This window comes from Ananas comosus, unplaced genomic scaffold, assembly GCF_001540865.1.
Source record: "Ananas comosus cultivar F153 unplaced genomic scaffold, ASM154086v1, whole genome shotgun sequence".
NCBI classification, from domain to species: Eukaryota; Viridiplantae; Streptophyta; class Magnoliopsida; order Poales; family Bromeliaceae; genus Ananas; species Ananas comosus.
This window is the reverse complement of record NW_017893411.1, coordinates 62,654-83,484: the sequence shown is the minus strand read 5'-3', so window position 1 is coordinate 83,484 and position 20,831 is coordinate 62,654. Positions and strand designations below refer to the sequence as shown.

The following is a 20,831-nucleotide window of genomic DNA, read 5'->3' as shown; positions in this document are numbered from 1 at the left end:
TAGACAATCAGATGACATGACAATATTATAGGTAATCAGAGATGATAATATATCGAGCAGGCAGGCAATGCAAGTAGGAAGATGGGAAGGAAAGGAAGAAACCGCGGTAAGCCTGCAAACTCTCACCCTGAGCCTGGGATTTGCAGTCAAACGTTTGAGAAGCCGCCGTCTGGAAAGGACTCTACGGTGGCCCGCAGTGGACAAGGACAGTACAGTACAGTTTCTGCTCACGAAATTTATATGATCAGCCGAGACCGAGAGACACCGTAACAGTGTGCTTCCAAAAAATTCGGATAGCACCTTTGAGTCCCCGGTAAATAACTGAATTGCCATAATTAAGTAAATTGAAGAAAAATTTGTTACATACAGAATATCCTTATGTAAGAAACAACTGCATGCAAGCAGGCTCCCAGCTATCAGATACATTAATTTCGTAAACATCCCTAATTGCATGCAGTTGAGAATATAATTTTGAATGATTCATCATGGTCAACTTTGCCGAGCAGGCTCCCAATGTGCTCATGTGGCGCTTGCGTGGCGCCTATATGGAAAGGATAGAATCATTTTTATAATTATAAGTTTGTTGGGACTAATTTTAAAATAAAATTTTTTCAGAGAGCCATTTGCAAAAAAAAGCCCCATCACCAGCTTTGTCCCGCGTGGGCCCCACGTCCACTAAATATGTCCATCCCATCTTAGGGGCCGTTTGGTTGTATGTAGTTGTAACTGCTTTACAATTGTAGCTATATGCAAATGCAAATTTGGTGTTTGGTTTGATGTATTTAATTCCAACTACTGCAGTAGGAACTGCAGGAGAAGGCTTAACTACAGCAGTTCGAACTACGTTCAAATTGGCCACAGTTCCAACTACATTAGTTGGAAAGAGTATATTTAAAAGATATGCTTACTTGCTCAATTATTTTTTAAACAAAATTTATTTATTTTTTTTCACATTGGAGATAATCTCTCCATCATATATATAAAATTATAAAATTTTAAAAATTATTTCTCAACTGCATGCAATCAAACAAATTATTTATACTTGCAGCGCTTTTTACTATATCCAACAAAACAGAATATATATATATAGTTGTAACTGTTGCATTTTCAATTGTATGAATTTGTAACTACACTGTATTTATAATTGCATCTAGCCAAACGGCTCCTTAGTGAAAACTCATATTGAATTTTTAGCATCCTAGGAACAAATTCCTATTAAATTTTTATTCTATATATATCAGCCATTTGAATACTATCATGTTTTTTTAAAAAAAAGAAAAATTGTGTAGGGTGTTAGGTTTTTAACGAAATTCTGCTGTGTGAATGTGTGTTATGAGTAATTCACAAGAAAATTAATTTGGTCTGGAACAATATAATGCAAAATTATGTAAAACGGATAATTTTTTCAAGAATTTAAGATATCAGAAAGCATCATGTCTGAACTCAGAAATATTTTAATAAACATAATACGTGGAGTTTAATTAAATTAAAAAAAATCAAAATCTCATACTTCAATACCATATGAAATAATATAGAATAACTATTTTTTCTTAAAAAAAAAACTATCAAAAATACAATATTTTCAATGTTTATATTCACTATATATTTTTTTGAGAGAAAAAGATAGCAAGTTATCTTCTTTATTTTTCTTAAAAACATGAATTCACAATTTATAGGATTAAACTTTAACGGGGAGCTCCTCAACAACTCGTCAAGAAGTCTCGATCTAGTGCCACGTATTAGTTTTGTCTCTATCCAAAAATTTGACGGATGTATATTTAATACTAAAAAACCCACCAAAAAATTTAAAATCTTAGAGAAAAAATAATTACAACTCTTGAATAGAAGCAAAATACAAATAACAGCTAAATCGAGAATTCCCGATAGATAGGACGTGGTTTTCGAGCTACTTACATAAGTTTTTCTTCTATTTATATTCATTATATTATTATATGTTTCAGTTAATGATATGAGTCCGGCTACTATATTCTTATAAGTATAGACTATTTTATACTCACAAATTTTCGCCGTTAGATTTACCTTTTTGACCTTTTTATCCGTTATATCATACTATTCAACCAATCACCGACTCAGCCCTAAGAAACTATCATCATCCTAACCGTATAGTCCTTCCTCCACCGATCAAAAATTTATGAGCACAAAGGGGTCAAATGAGATTACAGTTCTGCGAGTGCGACAAAGCATTTTCACTTTTTCATGGTTTAGGTTTGATTGCCACTTTTCGGATAATATAAAATTGAGGAACTTTGACAAGAATGTTTTCGGCAATTGGCAGCATAAATGTAACGGTCCCTGCATGCCGGCCAAGAAATTAAATATTCCCAGTGATACCGTTTTACATTGAAAAAAAAAAAAAAAGAATAAGAAGAAACTTTTGATTTTACAAAAAAAGGTACCAAATTTGTTAGTTGATGCTTAGGTTTGTGGTTCGATTCACGTATCTTTCCTTTTTCTTTTTAAGATTCGAAAATTGTTAATACAAAAATATGCTTAACATCAAAAAAAAAAAAAAAAAAAAAGAGGCCCACAATATATTTTTTAAGTCCTCCCATCAAACATTGCCAGCCGCTTAGATACCCAATCCAATTAACCGGGCCCAAATCCGGTGTGGCTAATGGGGGCCGATAAGTTATCGGGTATTGCTACAAGTCCGACCCGATATGCTGTCCGAACCAAAACTTGGTCTTTGTTTAGATCCGATAATAAGTTGTTCAGAGAATTTTCCATTGCTATTATAAACTAGGATTGTAGTTAAATATTTCAATGGAATAGTATTTTCAATTTCTTTTTTTTTTCAGAATAAGATAAATTATTTTATAGATAAAATATGTTATTACCGCGCCAAACTATGATGCCAAAGTCTTTTAATAGACAAAAATTATACTTTTATCTTCCAATTACATAAAAAATATTTATACTGAATAAATAATTATTGAATAAATTGTTACCACTTACGAATAAAATTGCAGATAAATCCAAATCCAGTGGATAAACTGAAAAGGTGGGGCATGTCACATGTCGAAAACCATGGATGCATCACGAGACTTGAGAAGTTTTTTTTCTTTTTTCTTTTTTTAAGTAAAACCTTTATGGGAATTTTACAGTTTATTACTTTATTGTTGTACTGTAATTTTAAGTATAAAATCATGTTCATACACAATTTCTACTTTAGTTTTTCATGAAGGTAGTGTTGAAGATGATAATAAATTAAGTGCTATATTTCATAAACTATCTATACAAAATTTAAGAATGAGGAGGACTTTATCAGTATTTTATTATTTTTTCACATTATATATATATATATAAAGTTGAGCTAGAATACTATCAGCAGTAAACGAGTCGTTTTACTACCGATTTGTTTTCGATGATAGAACTTCCAAATTGACGATCGGCTCCGTTGAACATGATCTATACCACTTGAAGTGTTTAGAAATCAAATTTCAAATATTTTCGACATCATTTGCGTAATGATCAAAGGGTTTCAAAATTTGTAATTTTAATGGTCGATAAGAGGCGTTTTCTCGTTTAACAGCGTAAAGATATCCAAATCAATTGAATTTTTGTTAGAAAATTCTTTAAACTATTTAAAACAAGATCTATACTCTTGATCTTGATTACAAGACTCCTATTATCATTTTTTAAAGAGTATTCATTTTCAGCCATTCATTTTTCTGTTTACTTGATGGATAAAAGAACAATATCGAAAGTGCGTGAAATTTGATTTCTGGGTAGTTTAAATGGTTTAGATCATATTTAACGGAGCCAATCGTCAATTTGGAAGCTCTATCATCGAAAACAAATCGGTAGTAAAACGATTCATTTACTACCGATAGTATTCTAGCTCAACTATATATATATATATATATATATAGAGAGAGAGAGAGAGAGAGAGAGAGAGAGAGAGAGAGAGAGAGAGAGGGTTGAGTTAGAATACTATTCGTAGCAAATGGGCTCTCTTGCTATCCATTTGCTTTCGATGATTGAGCCTCTAAATCGACGATCGGTATCGTTGAACATGATTTATACCACTTGAAGTGTTTAGAAATCAAATTTCATACATTTTCGATAAGTAAAACCTTTATGGAAATTTTACAGTTTATTACTTTATTATTGTATTGTAATTTTAAGTATAAAATCATGTTCATACACAATTTCATGAAGGAACTCACAAATATGAAATGTTACATTATGAATTGATAGGAAATTGGAATATGTTGCACCACAGGAGACTTTTTAAAGTTTTAATTTTTCTCATTAACAATAGTTGGCTTAAAAAGCTAGTTAGTATTTCGTATTAAGAAAATAATCAAAACAATACACGCATCTCTAACCTAGGGGAGATGAACACTCATAAAATTATTATATTTTAATCGCCCACATTAATTTGATGATCCACTCTTTATGCCGTATATAAAGGAATGCCAAAGATTACTTTCCTACAAAAGAGTAAATTATTTATCTAACTAATACATCATTTCTAGATCATATATACTAGTTAAAGTGTAGCGTACGTATGAATCAGAGGCTCTAGTATTTATATTCGAGTAATACTATAACCACTCTCAAGTGCATGTACATGATAGTTGATTATAGACAAAAGGAAAACTGTATATATCATAATAAGATCGACTTACACACGAATCTCAAAATGATGTATATTATAATACACAACTATTGTATATTAGTTATATATTATTTTTCATTGTATTGTATATACTAGTTATAATAATACACAAAATGATATATTATTTTTAACCCCCCAAAAAGAATCTTTTAAGCAACAAATAATTTTTACAATTAACCAATTAAAAGGTGACACATGGCAAATACTTTCCCCACTTGACAGATGAGGTATCCACTAATGTTTCCATACCATAACTTTCTTTTTATTTACATATATATATATTCCCCTTCTTATACTGAGTCCTTAACAAATTTGGATCTCTCCTTTTTTATCTTATACTCTTTTTATCATCTCTAACAAACCCATTTCAAAGTCATCTCTCTCCCTCTCCCTCTCTCTCTCTCTCTCTCTCTCTCTCTCTCTCTCTCTCTCTCTCTCTCTCTTCCCTTTGACTCTTATCATGGTATGTTCGAGGGGATATATCATCTCTCTCTCTATATAGCTATATGATTTGATTCCTAATATAGTTCATTTGTATTTTTGATATTTTACAGGCCAAAAATAATGAGAATGTAAGATATGAAGAGGTAACAAGGATTCTTCTATCAACCTTTTCCTGTGTTAAATCTCTCTTTCTCTCTCTAGATTTGTCCTTTTGTTTTTTTTTATTCTTCTATGTAAGATCCTTTTGTAACATTTGCATGCATGGGATTGCATGTAGGAGTACATCACCAACTCTCGTGGCATGAAGTTGTTCACATGTAGATGGTTGCCCCAAAATACACCTCCCAAAGCTCTGATCTTTTTATGTCATGGTATGTATAAACTCACTCATTACTTTTTCTCACATATACATGTATATAAGTTTTGGAAATTAATAATTTCTTTTCATGTTTGGGTACAATTTTTCAGGATATGCAGTGGAGTGCAGCATAACTATGAGAGGTATGTGTGTGTGTGTGTGTACTAAATCACTTCTATTAATTGGACATTTATTTTTGAATAAATGTAAACTGATCATTTGGCATGCACTCACTTTGTTCGATTAATTCAGAGACCGGAATTCGATTGGCGAAAGCGGGTTACGCCGTTTACGGGATGGATTACGAGGGCCACGGAAAATCTTCTGGGTTACAGGGCTACATACCAAACTTTGATGACCTTGTTGGAGATTGCTCAACCTATTTCATGAGTGTTTGTGGTGAGTAACTACACATCTTTTTGATGAACTAGGCTTTTAACTTATTATATGTCATGTAATATTTTGAAAATGAAATTGCAGAGAAGCATGAGAACAAGAAGAAGCTGAGGTTTCTTCTTGGGGAATCAATGGGGGGAGCAGTGGCTCTTCTTCTACATAGGAAGGAGCCAACCTATTGGAGTGGAGCTGTTCTAGTCGCCCCCATGTGCAAGGTCAACCATGAGCATGCACCCCATCTCTTCTATCTAGAAATATTTGCTCACATGCACCCGGTGCACTATAACAACCGCAAACTACCCTATAAGAGTCTTATCGTCAACTCTTGTACTGTAATCCCACACCGCCTACTGAACTATAGTCTTTTCTAAATTTATAAGTTGATTTTTCAGAAAAACAAGAGTTGACGATAAGACTCTTATAGGGTAGTTTGCGGTCGATATAGTGCACCTTTGACAGACTGTAAAGTCAACTAACGAGGTTGCAGAAAATCTACGCCCTTATGAGATTGGATGAAAACGCGGAATCCGATTAGATAGTGCATAGCTGATGTGGTGCACATGGTGTAGGCTACAATTTCTCCTCTCCATCTCTTTCATCTTCATATTCTAGAACTTAATAAAAATATATTTCTGATTGCTGTTTACTTTTTCCTCTATGGCTGTAGCACATCTGTCTCAATTTAATAAAAGCATCTTTGATGTGTCATTTGGGACCAGTAACTATTTTTTTAATTGGAAATGATAACTAAATGGTGGGGGCAATTAATGAGGTTGTTTTGTTTAATTATTCTCATTATTATTAATTTTATTTTTCAGATTGCTGATGAGATGAAGCCTAATCCTATAATGATCAACATTCTGAGGAAGCTCTCTAACATAGTGCCAAAGTGGAAGATAGTTCCCACCCAAGATGTAATTGACAAGGCCTACAAAAGTGAAGAGAAAAGAAAGGAGGTAAATATATATACCAAGATCTATTTGCGGTACGGTATAAGTACGATCATTTTTCTATTCATAAACCGATTTTGTGATAACAAAGCTTCTGAATTAATAATGATCCATACAGTTAAACATAATTTAGAGTATTTAAGCATTTTGAAAAAACTAAATTTCATATTTTTTTTGACATTATATACCTTATGATCGAAATACCTCAAAATTGATAATTTTAATGGCCGGTCTGGCGCGAGTTCTAATTATACGGTATAGAAGGATCAAAATTAGTTGATTTTTTTATTAAAAAATTTGTATTAACTATCTAGTTTCAAGATCAATGACTCAGATTTTGAATAGAAAAACGTGAACGAAGTTGCTCAATTTTGATCATTCTATTTTATACCTAGTGTGAATTTCATTATACTTTCAAAAAATGATAAAATTCAGTTTCTAGGTATTTTCCAGAGGGTTATTCACCCTAAAATTACTATGCTCCTAACACATTTAGTCCTCTTACCTTTTCGACCTAATCATTGCTCAAAATGCTATACCGGATTAAGAGATTTATCCAATAATATCTTATATATAGGATTATTTTAAATTCCAAAAAGTATCACAGCCCTAGCAATTTCGAGTCGACCTAAGGTTTCAAATGCTTTAGATCATATTTAACAGTATGAATCATCAATTCAAAACTTCTATTATCAAAAACGACTTATAAGTATGAGAATTTCTATACTCATAGTAGTATAGTAGTGCTACTGTAGTAAGAAATATTCTTTTAAAAATATATGAATTTATAATTTTTTTCCTACTATTGTTGAATTAGAAAAAGGTTGCGAAATTTAAGATCATCCCTGGTTCTCATCTCTTTTGAAATAAAAGTAAACAAAATAATTTTATTTGGTGGTGGGTCAAGGTCCTTCTTCTTTAATAGCTTCTTTATTGGAATCGAAGCCAATTAAGCGTTTGATAATCAAAAAAGCCAAAAATTCCAAAGATATTTTATGGCAATATCCAAGTTTAAAATTTAAACATAAATTGCCATTACGTACCCATATCATTTCCTATCATTTTTTTTTTTTACATTTTTTGTTTTTTTTTTTTTCTCTTTTTGGTAGATTCGATCGAATCCATATTGTTACAAGGGAAAGCCCCGATTGAAAACGGGACATGAACTTCTTATGGTTAGCTTGGACATTGAAAAGAACCTTAACCAGGTAATTAAACATTAATTATTTTACTTTTTCTTTTTGCAACAGAAAGAATGCATGTGTTACATGTTCTAATTTGAAAGATGCGAATGTGAATTAAACGAATGTGCAGGTCTCATTGCCGTTCTTGATCGTGCACGGCGGCGACGACACGGTGACCGACCCATCGGTGAGCAAGCTACTCCACGAGTCGGCCTCGAGCCGTGACAAGGCCTTCAAGCTCTACCCCGGGATGTGGCACGCGCTCACGTCGGGCGAACCCCGGGAGAACACCGAGCTCGTCTTCTCCGACATCACCGCCTGGCTTGACGAGAGGGCGGCGGCGGCGGCGGTCGGAGATTTGCGGTCGGAGATGGAGCAGAAGGCGAAGCACGACGCGATACATGATAAGGAGATTGCTAACTAATGATTCTTAAGAATTTTATGGTCAGTTGAATTTATTTATTTATTTTTTGTTTTAATAAGATTTTGAATGATTTTTTTTAAAGTACATTGGAATTATTGGATTGGTTTGTACCCAAAAAAAAAAAAAAGTGCCATGCTCAAACGAAACTAAATATATGGTACACTTTGTACTACATTGTGAATGACGTGTTGCTACAAATATTGGAATCGGTCCTAATTCCACCCAACTATGTACCAACTTTGAACCTGTTGCCATGTGATTTTGATTAGTCCCAAACTAACATCACATAGACATTTTTCCCTGAACCGTCTCTACCGTGCCATCATAGACCAACAAAATCCCCAACACCTCCCATACACACCGAAGAAGAGAGAAAACATGTTCTGTGCGATCCACTGCGCATACATTTCTACACATTGAAATCAATCTTGTATGTATTGAGGATTAGGAAAACTGTATTATTATTTAATCTTGTTATCATCCGAACAGCTACTGGAATATAAATTTTTATAACACGTACTTTTATATTTGAGAAGAAATTTCAACACTACCTAACAAATTTATAATTCGTAAAGATACCGTAGATAAAAATAATAATAAAGTTAAAATCACGGACTCACTTTATCATTCTATAGTTTAATACTATATTTTTTTCTATAATTAATATAGTTCAATAATATACATTTTCTACGAAAAATATTCAGCAGAAAAAAACTATTTATAAATTTTATTTTAAAGTGTACCATATAAAATTATTCATCTACCTATTGAATTAATGGAATTTATATATTGAGAAGTACAGATAACATTCCTCCATACGAAAAAGTAGCAAAATGATACACATGGCGCATAATTACGTGGCACGTTCTAGTTGGGGCTCGGTCCATGGACCGGGTCCACCCATAATATTTGAGCCCGGGTTTTCAACTCCTCGACTCGCTAATTTTTCTCACCCCGGTGCAGTGCCCCACCCACCACGTCCACCGCTTCTATACAAAGCCTCTCCGGCGACGCCGCCACCACCCAACCGTCGCCGGAGCAGCCTTGAGATTCGCGCTCCGATCGGATCGGATCGGATCGGATCGGATCGGATTGGATATGGAGCGGCCCAATAAAAGGGGCCCGGAGATGCCGGCCCACCCGTCGAAGGGCGCGAAGGGGTCGTCGCGCGCGCCCGCCCCGACCCTCGTTCCGCTCCGCCGCGGCGTACATCCTCCGCGACAGCCTGCCTCTTCGTCCTCATCGGCGCCTTCGTCGCCATCCACCCTCTTCTTCCTCCACCCTACCTCTCCTCCTCCTCAACGCTCCTCCTCCCTCCGCCGCCCCCACCTCCTCGTCCGCACTTCTCACGATCTCCGGCGGGGGCGGAGGAGGAGGAGGAGGCGGGGTAGGGTTCCGGGGGCTGCGGAAGCCGCCGCTGCGGATCGTGGTCACGGGAGGGGCGGGGTTCGTGGGAGCCACCCTCGTCGACAAGCTCAAATGCGCGCGGAACAGCGTCATCGTCGTCGACAACTTCTTCACGGGGAGGAAGGAGAACGTCGCGCACCACCTCCGCAACCCTAGGTTCGAGCTCATCCGCCACGACGTCGTCGAGCCGATCCTGCTCGAGGTCGACCAGATCTACCACCTCGCCTGCCCCGCCTCCCCCGTCCACTACAAGCACAACCCCATCAAAACCATCATATCCTTTTCTCCGGCTCAAAGATTTTTTTTTTTTTTCTCTTTTTTGGGTGTTTTGGTGTGATTCGTGAAGATTTGTCGGTTTTATGGACTAGATTTTGCTTTTTAACTAGGTCAAATTATGGCTCTTTCTCGGTTGATATGGGTGGATCGGGATGAAATTGGGTAATTTGAGATTTAGGGGTCTTTGACGAGCGTTATATGATCTACTAGCATTTCAATTTCAGATTGTTTATATAAGATACTGGTCTTCTTAAATTTGTCGTCTTTGATGAGCTTTATATGATTTGTGCAATCATTTTCTGCTTAATGTTGCTTATAGATCTTTCCTCTTGTTCAAACTGGTGTCTAATATACGTGGGAAATTTGTGCCAAAATTGCCTCGTTTGTTCTTAACTATTGAATACAAGACAAATGTGATGGGAACATTGAATATGTTGGGATTGTCCAAGAGAATTGGTGCTCGCTTCTTATTAACGAGCACCAGCGAGGTTTATGGGGATCCGCTTGAGCACCCGCAGAAGGAGACGTATTGGGGGAATGTTAATCCTATAGGTGAGCGACATAAGAATTTATACTTGGTTTATAGATCATGTTTGGCACTTATCTTCGTGAAAGTTTTGCTCTTTGATTGCTTGTTTAACATTGTTTTGATTTGTTTCTCACTGCACAGGTGTTAGGAGCTGTTATGACGAGGGCAAAAGGACAGCTGAAACATTAACCATGGATTACCATCGTGGCGCTGATGTTGAGGTAATCATATTTGGGTTTTCTAATGCAAATCCTTTGTTTTCCTTTTACTGCAATACACTATATGAGTTATAACATTTTTGGTATTCAGAGTATATATACTCTTTTAGTGAGGGCGGTTTTTTGGTTTATTTTTGTTTCTGCCTTAACATCTTCAATCGTATTCTATGGAGTTCCCATAAACCAGAAATCATCCAGATCCTTTGGGCTTTGCTTCAAACAAACCCTAAGGAGATCTATAATATTGCTAATCTACACAATAGTATACTTTTTATTGGAGAATGGAGTCATATTCGCTGGAGATAATGTTACAATTTTCCAGTGAATTCTATTTAAAATCTTCAGAATTTCTTTGGGTCTGAAAATAGTTAATGGCATCTCAAATCAGGTAAGAATCGAGATGGGGTGCACTGGTTTAAGCAGTAAATTCAAATCGACGGGTGTCCAATGTAACTAGAATAAATGAGAAAATAAATAGGAACCTCTGCAGGCACTACTACTCTGATTTCTCAAAATGTAGATGGTTCTGTTCAAATTTGCCGTTGGTTCATAGAAATGACTTACAAATAAAACTTGCACATAATGATGTAACTTTTGTCCTCAAGGTACTGCAGCAGTTGATTATAACTGATATAGCTTCCTAACTCTTTATGTACAAGCTTAACATACAAAGAAAGGGCTTCTTTGCTTGAGTATTAGTTATCACCTTTTTCTAATCATCACATTTTTCTAATCATTACATTTTTTTCAGGTGCGAATTGCACGGATATTCAATACATATGGCCCTCGCATGTGCATAGATGATGGACGAGTTGTAAGCAATTTTGTTGCACAGGTTGGCGATATTTTTAAAGATTGTGTAACTTCCATCATACTGTGCAGTTCAATGTGGTAAAAGCTGAGAATGATGATAATTCTAATGTTAAATATATTCTACAGGCCCTTCGTAGACAACCAATGACAGTTTATGGTGACGGAAAGCAGACTCGAAGTTTCCAATATGTATCTGATTTGGTAACAATTTGTTCTTATCCTGTTTATCTCTTTGATAGGCTCATTTCTTGCAGACGAATTTGTCATCTTTGATGTAGAAAGGAACTGTTCTTTTTTTTCCCCCTTCCTTCGATGGCATTTTAGTTCCTGTTAGTACTCAAAATGGAACATGAGCTTTGCAGAGCCCATAGAAGTGCTTGTAGCATTTGTTTCCATTGGCTTTTAGTGATGCTTCATGTTTCTATTCTTGCAAAATTTCTGTATTTCATCGGCTTAACCTCTTCTTCAAATTACATATTCTAGTGATAACAATACGAATCTGTGTTGAAAAATTAAAGTAATTTTTTTATCCCATGCTAATTTGTTAGGTTGATGGCCTGGTGGCCCTAATGGAAGGTGATCACATTGGACCCTTTAACTTGGGGAATCCAGGAGAGTTCACCATGTTGGAACTTGCCAAGGTTCGTGCCCAAAAAAAAGAAGAACAGAAAAAAAAACCAGTGACTATTTTCACACACCTGTACATTATTACCCTATTTCTCAATCAACATCAATTTGTATCCTTATATTCAGGTTGTAAAGGAGACGATTGACCCAAGTGCGACCATTGAGTTTAGACCCAACACTGCCGATGATCCTCATATGAGGAAACCGGACATAACCAAGGCCAAGCAGCTGTTGAATTGGGAACCAAAGATCTCTCTTAGAGAAGGGCTTCCGTTGATGGTGACCGACTTCCGCCAAAGAGTATTGAGCGAGCAGTCATAAACCAAAGAAACAAACATTATTTATCGAATACGAGACAACTGAAGTACCATTGATTAAATTTGTTCATGTCTTGATAATTTTAGAGTCATCAAATTGTAATACTTTATATTTAGCCTTCTGATGTTTATATAGGTGATCTAGTTTGGACTATGTTGGCTAGTTTCATCTTAAGCATGATGTGTAGCAACTTTAATAAGCACCAAGTTGATTATTTGTGTTTGTACCAAAAGGATGTTTTAGAAGTGAATTGATTGAAAGCCATTTTAGCCCCAATCTTCTGAATTACATGGTGCAATTGTATGCAAAAAAAAAAAAAAATTGTTGGAAACAGTTTTGCAGGGATTAATACTTTTTTTTGATGATAAACTTAGGGGTGTTTGATTGGTTTTTAATTGCTTAAATCTCCATTTCTTTCAGAGTTTTACAGGACGCATACATGCGGCATGGTGAATTATAATTTGTCTAGTACTTCGTAAGTTTCTAGCACTAAAAGAAAAGAATTATTCAAAATTAACAACAGTGACAGAATATTTCCTCCTACTCACTCATCCTTTCCACAGGAAAGTTGCAATCTCAAAACATGCCTATTTCACCCATAATGGGGGATACTAGTATTACACTGGACTTTCACAAACTTGGGCAACCTGTATATAGTACACCACACTTGGATACTGATTATGATTTCACCTCTTTTACAAAACTAAGAATGGGTCTGCACTAACAGATACAACCTGCATCTCTAAGGAATATACCTCTGATAGCCGAGCAGAAATATAGTTGACACCAATAGCAGCTAAGAACAGTAATAGACAATCACGAATACATTCAATCGAATCAAAAACACCGTGACTCTAAGGAAAGATCGACAAACATCTATCAGCCAAAACACCATATTTTGAGCTGCTTTTGTCAAACGCGACTTCGTTTCCCATCATCATATTTAGATCTGTTGTTGTCTAGATAAAGGAGGCTGAAGCATCGCCAATTCGGCGACTTTCGTGCTCCCGAGACTGACAAATTCCACTTCCTTGACCAAATAATCAATCCCATGCACGTGGAAGTGTAATGATCGATCCCATGCACATGAACATATACGTTCTCTCCCCAAAGGAGTTACTCGATGAAAAGGCCCTTACCCTAATGAGAACTCCGAAACAAGCTCTTCCAAAAGCTCGTCCTTTAACATCCTCTCGATCTCACTTCCTATCATGTCAACCCCATCTCCCAAATCTAACCATTTTGTATCTAGCACCTTACTCTCTGGATCACCCTCGCCAAGTTCTTTCCTTCTTCTGACCAGAATCTGCCATACCTTCTCAACCAACCCCTCGGGCCCCCACATGGGGGAGACCAGCGAATCCAACTTAACCCATGGATGCAAATCCATGCAAGGGGCCAAAACTTCTGATAGAATAGTGTTTACATGATCAAAAAGCAGCATCCTCTCAGATCTTGACCATTTCACAATTTTTTTGTACTTCTTTTCGAGACTTTCAAACACGGTTGCACCAGCAGGACGACCGGGCGAGTGGCACGCTTTGTGAATCCGATCTAGGTTCGCACCATGGACACCCGAACTGATAAGAATGTCGAGGAGGTATGAATAATCACGGTCTTCTTCATCCCTGAATGCTTCGAGTATATTTTCAATTAGATGAAGAGAGTCGCTTTCTTCGTTAGAATCCTCATCACTTGATACAAAGATTTCGGGATCTTCAGCAGATGATTCGGAATTGAACTTGAGAAGATCAAGCTGTAATTGGAGCTCTGTGATAAGAAAGAAATAAAATATTTTATTAGGCCAAAGAGACAGGATTATAAGATAGGGCATCATGTATGAAATAGTCCCTGTACCATCCCAATATTACAACTTCGGCCTTAAACTTTCGCTTGATTTGTTTTGAAGGTCGGTGATTAAAGTGCCATATAAAAGAAAGTTTGGGGCCAAAAGGTGTTCAAGTGACAAGGTCCAAATACTGTGTCTCCCCTTTTTTCATTTCCTTCTTTCACTTACCCTGTAGATCCAAGCACCTTCTCGCGAATGATTTAGAATTGGACTTCTTTACTTCCAAAGGAGATTCTAGAACTGAAACGGGGCTAGGTTGCTCGGGCTTTTTAGAGTCCATGGTGGATACTGAATCTGTTTCATCAGAGTGAGTTGGAAAGCGGACCTCCTCATGTTGGCTAGACGGTATTATCTGGAATAAGGGAGTTTACTAGTTTAGAAGATAAATGTATTGAAAGAATGTGTAACTCAAAGCATGAAAGATTAACAAAAATTTGTGTTATTTACTAATTTCAAGTCTCACATAAGAACTAATAGCATCCGATGAGTCTACATTAGCACTCCTAATACAAAAACAATAAAAAGGTCAAAGTGAAAATGGTAAGTAGCTCTTCAAAACAATCATATCATTAATGTCTTATAATTGGAAAAAGAAAAAGTGAGAGATGCAAAGATGTTGTTATAAACAGAGTGAGCATGTTGGGCACCAAACGAGCAATAAGTATCTATTTACTAAGGGAAAAAAGATAATTATAGCTGGACTTTTGAGCTTTGTTGCACGTAGACCATGTTCCTTCATTTGAGTAATGGCAGCAAGCCCTGGTTAGTAGACTGTACTTCAACTTAAGGTTGTCTTTGGAAAGCCCTGGGCATGCATTAATCTGACCTTTCCTATATATTTTGATGCAGTAAAACAAAAGGATAAGTTCACAGTTTGATGTAATATTCATTGAATGACAAAATACTATAAGGAAATGAAAAATAAGAATCATATTATCAAATTTAAGCACTCTCTCTTTTAAGAGGGAAAACATTCAACGCAATTGAATAACAATATAGATCACAGGCAGAAAGTTATGCAGAATTGACAAATGAAGCTTCTATTGCATAAATGTCGTTGACAAGCACAAAAAAGAATAAGACGCACATTGATGCTAAGCCTTAGCAGTAAATTCAAAAACTAATTGTTTGATGATGTATAGCTCTTCCTGATAATGGTAAATACCAAACCAACAGGAAATTTCACAGAAAAGACAACTTATTATTCTAAAGGCAACGGGACAAGAGCACACGAGAGTAAGTGTGTTTTCTACCACCACAAATAGGAACCAATAACATCAAAATATTGCATAGATAGATCAAATTGACTGTAGAAACAAACCTTCCGGCCATTTCCAGAGAATGTAGAGTTCTCTGCCAAAGCAGCATTTTTGCTGACCAGCCCCTTGTCAGTTGCAAATAACTTTTTGGCATCCTTGCTTTCTGCAATCAAGGAATCATCAGTGGAAAATTCTGGGAGATTACGCTTTGACTTGGCACTAATGGGTCCATGGACTCTATTCATCAAGATCTCCTGATCTAGATGAACATCCCTTGCATGGCTATTCTTCCTATCCCCACCAGTATAGGAGTGAAACTTATTCCTCTCATGACTAGAGCTTTTGCTTAAACCTTTTGCTCGCTGATACAATTTTCCATCCAGAAAAGATTTGTGTTTTGAGTCCTCATATTTAGGCATATCAATAATACCACTACCACCAAAACCATGCATTGATCGTAGACTTTGACCACGAACTGTTGATAGAACAGTAGGAGATATAGATTTTGGTAAATGTATGATATAGCCATCCAATTTCTCTGGTGTAAATATATAATGTGAACCCGAAGTTCTCGTTGATTTTTCTGAATCGGATAGGGCAAACATTTCAGCCAAAGTTCTCGCCCCTTTACCAATATTTCCTGCCTCAAACTGTTGAGGCCTCTTGCACTGCTCAAAAAGGCGCTCCTTGCCCTCCTTGTGTGCAGATGGTTTAGTTGAGTAATCCGAATACCTAGATGATGAACTTTGTAGGACATCAGTGGAATATAAAGAAGAAGATAATTTGTTCTTTGCGTTCCCATTGGTTCTCAAATTGTAAAACTCTTTAGTGCCACTGTCTGTGGAGTGTTTCATTTGCTTTGTGACATCTCTAGCAATTTCTCTCGAACCTTTAATCATAGCCCCTCTGGTTTCTATATTATGAAACAACCCGGGCTTTCTTTTTTCACTCTCTCTCCTGTAAAGGAAGTGAAAATCATCCAATTTTCTTGATAAGGAAACACTGTTTAATGGGATACCTGCTTTTTCAAGACTTGGCTTCAAAAGAACAATCTGATTGTGGCTAGTAGAAGCAGCTGTCCTTCCCGAGTATCGTGACCTCGAGAAAGTATGTGAAAGAGAAGTGCCTGTTTGTTTAAACGAACGATCAATTTTGCCAGGTGTCAATTCCATGAGAGCTCTTTCACGCTCTGCATCATTTGCTGATTTGAAGATTGCTGAAGAGCACTTTAGATCACGTAGATGCTTCCTAAACAAGGGATTGGGTTCTTTAAGAATTTTCGGGAAATGCTTGTCGAAATCTTCGCCATTGATGTGGTTACACCGTTCTTTAGAACCTACTGAATTCTTTCTAAAAAATAGTTGATTCCTGTCTTTTGCAACTTCTGACGATTTCATGACTTCAAAGACATCTTTGAATTCTGAGCGCTTATCCATTTTCATATGACATGAATCTTCTTTGATGGAGGCATATTTGTTTCTAAAGCTTGCATGGAATGACGATGATTTTGGCTGATAACCCCCTATATCCCTATTCTGGCTGTGAACTACTTGGTGGAGGAGGTGGCAGATCAAGGCCCATCAATTTCGCAATTACACCAGGAGGTGAATGCCTAATTTCCATTTCTTTTAATATCTCTTCTCCCATGTATTCTTCTATTTCTTGATTTGCCCCGTCCCCTTTGTGACGGCTCTCCTTGATGGTCAAAGGCAAGCTACAGAAATAATGAAAAATATATATAAAAAAAAGAGAGTAACTTTTTGTTCGTAATAATATATTGTGAAGTAGAACAGAAGGAGATACTGCTGTTACACCCAAATAGACTTGAAACATTGAAATCAGGAATCATTACATTCGACAAGACGGTGACTAAATCAACCGGGCATGCAAATATGGTAAATGACTTAACAGAGATACTTTTACACTACGTCGAAGAACTAAACTCTGTAAATCATAAAGAAGGTTACACATGCATTGTATGCCGTAAGAGCCTTGGCAAATCTAATATAGAGCACTTACAGAATTTTCTTCTACATCAGAGCCACTGCCGTATGCAGAAGCTGATAACATACCCAAATGGTGGCTCTGCAAATCTAAATGAGCATAATATCCTGAAAAAGAAAAAGAATGCCAACTTAAAAGAATATTTCAGTAGGATTATGGCAACTAAATTGCATGCAGCATCCACTGACCAGTCAAATTTTTTATTTTTATTACTTAAGAATAAAAAATTATTCAGGATAAACCCAATTTTAGTATGCAAGTACGCCAAAAAAAAGGAAAGAATCACACAACTTAGGTGTAATTATAGCAAAATGAGTTTAATGAGCATTGATATCGTTACGGTTACTGCATCATAAGCTGTTGTTTTAAACGAGAAAGGAAACTTAAAGGGCAATTAATGACAGGATTAGTAATGAATCATTAATAGTGGAGCAGAAATAGTAAGCTAATTCAAAGCACCTTGATTAATGGCCATAATAATGCATCATCCAAACAAAAAGAGAAAGAAAAATTGTACAAAAGATACGCGTTAAAAACAAAAAAACAAAAAAAAAGGATAAAAGAAAACTTCAAAACAAGAAGACCAACATAGCCCCAAAAAGTATAAAAGAAGAATAATAAAAAAAAAAGCACCAAAAATCGTAACATTTCTCCATGAAATCCTAAACTGGTTCTCCAAAAAATTCCCTAAAAAGTCAAACGTTTTTCTTTTCCCCCAAACAGAACACAAAATCGAGCTTAAAATCTACGGTCTAAGCCAAAAAAGAGATGATTTGAGCCCACGAACCTTCTCCGCGAACACCAACCATAGAATCGAACTCGTATCTCCTACTTCTCGCGATCCGGCGCCGCGATCGTCCTCCACACGACTCCTCCACTGGTCCTACACCACTTCCCCCTCCACCGCGACCGTCCCACTCCTACGACTCTCCTCCTCGCGGGAACCAATCCCCCATCCACTCCTCCCAAACCCTAATTAAGCCCCAAACCACGATCTACTTCCTCTCGACGCGCGAAATCGAGAGGAAGCAGAAGCCGACGACGACGACGAAGATGCGGAGAACAATTGCAGCAAAATGAAAAGAAATGGCAACAAAATCCGGGGAAAAGGGGAGGGTTTTGGATTTGATTCCTCTATTCGAGGGGATAAGAATCGAGAGCACGCAACGGTTCCTGAATAAACGAGGAGGAGCATTTAATGGCGGCGTTCGCTGGAATAAATAGGGCGGAATAACGAGTTCCGGAATAAATCAATAAACTGCTGCTATTCCAGTGTCGACCCCACCGCATACGTATATTTATACGCGGTACGCGCTTTAAGATTCGGGAGGCGGAATAGGAACGCTATGTGGGAAATAGCACTGGAATAAGCACGAATCTTGAGGTGCTGCGTGTACGCGTCGGAGGGCGATTGGGGGGGAGGGGTTCGGGCCGGTTTTGTCCGTTCATTGTTTCTTACACGTGCCAGGAGCGCGAAACCCGGGGAGGGGACAATTACCCGCCAAAAAATCCCGCAGAGTTAAATTATCGAGTGGACGCCCCCGCAGGTGTGCAATTATTGGTTACACCGTGCGTACGCATTTGTCCGTACACCGCAATCCAAAATATTTATTTTTGGGGCCAAATTTCAAATACCAACCCTATAATTTCGTACTTTTTCACTTTAGTACCGTCTAATTTAAGGTTGTATCAATTTAATACTTTGTAGATTTTATTTCTCTCTTTTTGGCAGCTCATCCGTTTACATTTTGCCATATTATATACAAAAAAACTTCATATACTCTATCTAGGATTTATCGAATATTCAATTTAATACATTTTAGTTTTAACTTTGTCACTAATTAAACAAAAAAATTAGTAAAAGAGATAATAAGAAAAAAAAATTATAGAGTACTAAATCGATACACTTTAAATCACAGAATACTAAAGTGAGAAAGTACGAAACCACATGAAAGGTATTTGAAGTTTTTTTTTTTTTTTTTCGGGTGCTATTTATTTACAAATGAATGTTTTGTTTCTTTCTTTCTCTTTTTTCATTTTTCTTTGTTTATGCTAATAAACTTCTTATATCAAATTTCTTCTCTTTTTTTAAAAAAGAAATACACTGTTGGTGACAATCACAATATTATATATTTCTTATTTTGAAAGTTAATTTAGTAGGTATAATCTACAATTTCTAACTCTCAAATACCAATAAATAAAGTATAGCAATGAAAAATTCATTGTTTACGCAATAAATGGTTTAAAAAATTACCAGTGCACAAAAGAGAATCCTCAGATTCACTAAAAATAAGAAAAAAAAAATCTACTAAAAATTTATGGCTTTTTGGATGTATATCTTTCCAATACTTTACAACATAACCAATAAATTAGATCTTGTTTGATATCATTGTAATTTTTATTTTTTCAAACTGGTTCTATATATTTTAATGAATTGAAAAAAAAAACTTATATTGTTGTAGAATGTTATAGCTTATAATGGATCTAGCCAAGTGGTTGAAGCAAAACGGGTTACCTTATTGCAACTTTTTTAAAAAATAAATTATTTTCAAATTTTTTATTTTTTTATTGTTAACTTTTACATCCTTTGATATACAAAAATTTTGTTTTGAAAATTTTTTTAAAAATAAAAACCGGATAGGGGGATTTGGCAGAGTGGTGTATGAACCCGGTCCACGCAGTAACTTCCTTTCACAGCAGGGGGGGATAACGCGACAGCCACGTGATCCTCTGACCCCGGTCCAGGGCGTTGACAAACTACTGCGATTCGCGTTGGCCTATCGGGTTGCGCCCACGTACTCGTGGTTAAAACTGATTGGTGTGGTCACAAAACGTGGTCCCCTCTCGAGGTGTCCTCGTCCACCACATGTTTTTTTTTTTTAGCCGAGCTGGCACTATTTAGAAAGAGCGACGCAAGTTGAAGCGCCCATGCGATTAAAATGAAGAGATATTTATTTTTGATAAAATTATATTATTATTAATTTCTAAAATATAATTCGAGTTTTATTTTGATCTCTAAATTTTCGTTTCTTCTTAAGTTTCATAATCTCCCTATGTTGCTCAAAAGAACGGAACGTTAAGCGATTATTTTGAAATATTTAAGTTACCATTTTCTACGGCGATTATACAT

At 36.3% G+C, this 20,831-nt stretch overlaps 3 protein-coding genes across 3 annotated transcripts; 2 read left to right on the top strand and 1 right to left on the bottom strand.

Annotated features, from left to right (window-relative positions):
- The first annotated feature begins 5,086 nt into the window (after positions 1-5,086).
- Positions 5,087-8,716, top strand: LOC109705978 (caffeoylshikimate esterase-like). The gene is made up of 9 exons (XM_020226793.1): positions 5,087-5,108; positions 5,200-5,232; positions 5,367-5,460; positions 5,558-5,590; positions 5,700-5,846; positions 5,928-6,058; positions 6,662-6,799; positions 7,903-8,001; positions 8,108-8,716. Exons 1-9 carry the CDS (start codon positions 5,106-5,108, stop codon positions 8,399-8,401), a joined length of 972 nt encoding a protein of 323 aa, XP_020082382.1. The 5' UTR covers positions 5,087-5,105; the 3' UTR covers positions 8,402-8,716.
- A 997-nt stretch (positions 8,717-9,713) lies between these two features.
- LOC109705976 (UDP-glucuronic acid decarboxylase 1-like) lies at positions 9,714-12,865 on the top strand (the record flags this gene model as incomplete). Its single annotated transcript, XM_020226791.1, has 7 exons — positions 9,714-10,082; positions 10,489-10,636; positions 10,755-10,834; positions 11,583-11,666; positions 11,771-11,845; positions 12,193-12,285; positions 12,398-12,865. Coding segments are annotated over 7 exons (1,044 nt in total), but the record flags the coding sequence as incomplete, so codon positions are not given.
- Positions 12,866-13,079: 214 nt separating this feature from the next.
- Positions 13,080-18,571, bottom strand: LOC109705977. Its single transcript, XM_020226792.1, has 5 exons — positions 18,489-18,571; positions 17,717-17,808; positions 15,760-17,411; positions 14,607-14,790; positions 13,080-14,359 (listed from the first exon to the last, which is right to left on the bottom strand). Exons 3-5 carry the CDS (start codon positions 17,137-17,139, stop codon positions 13,725-13,727), a joined length of 2,199 nt encoding a protein of 732 aa, XP_020082381.1. The 5' UTR covers positions 17,140-17,411; positions 17,717-17,808; positions 18,489-18,571; the 3' UTR covers positions 13,080-13,724.
- Between the last annotated feature and the right edge of the window lie 2,260 nt (positions 18,572-20,831).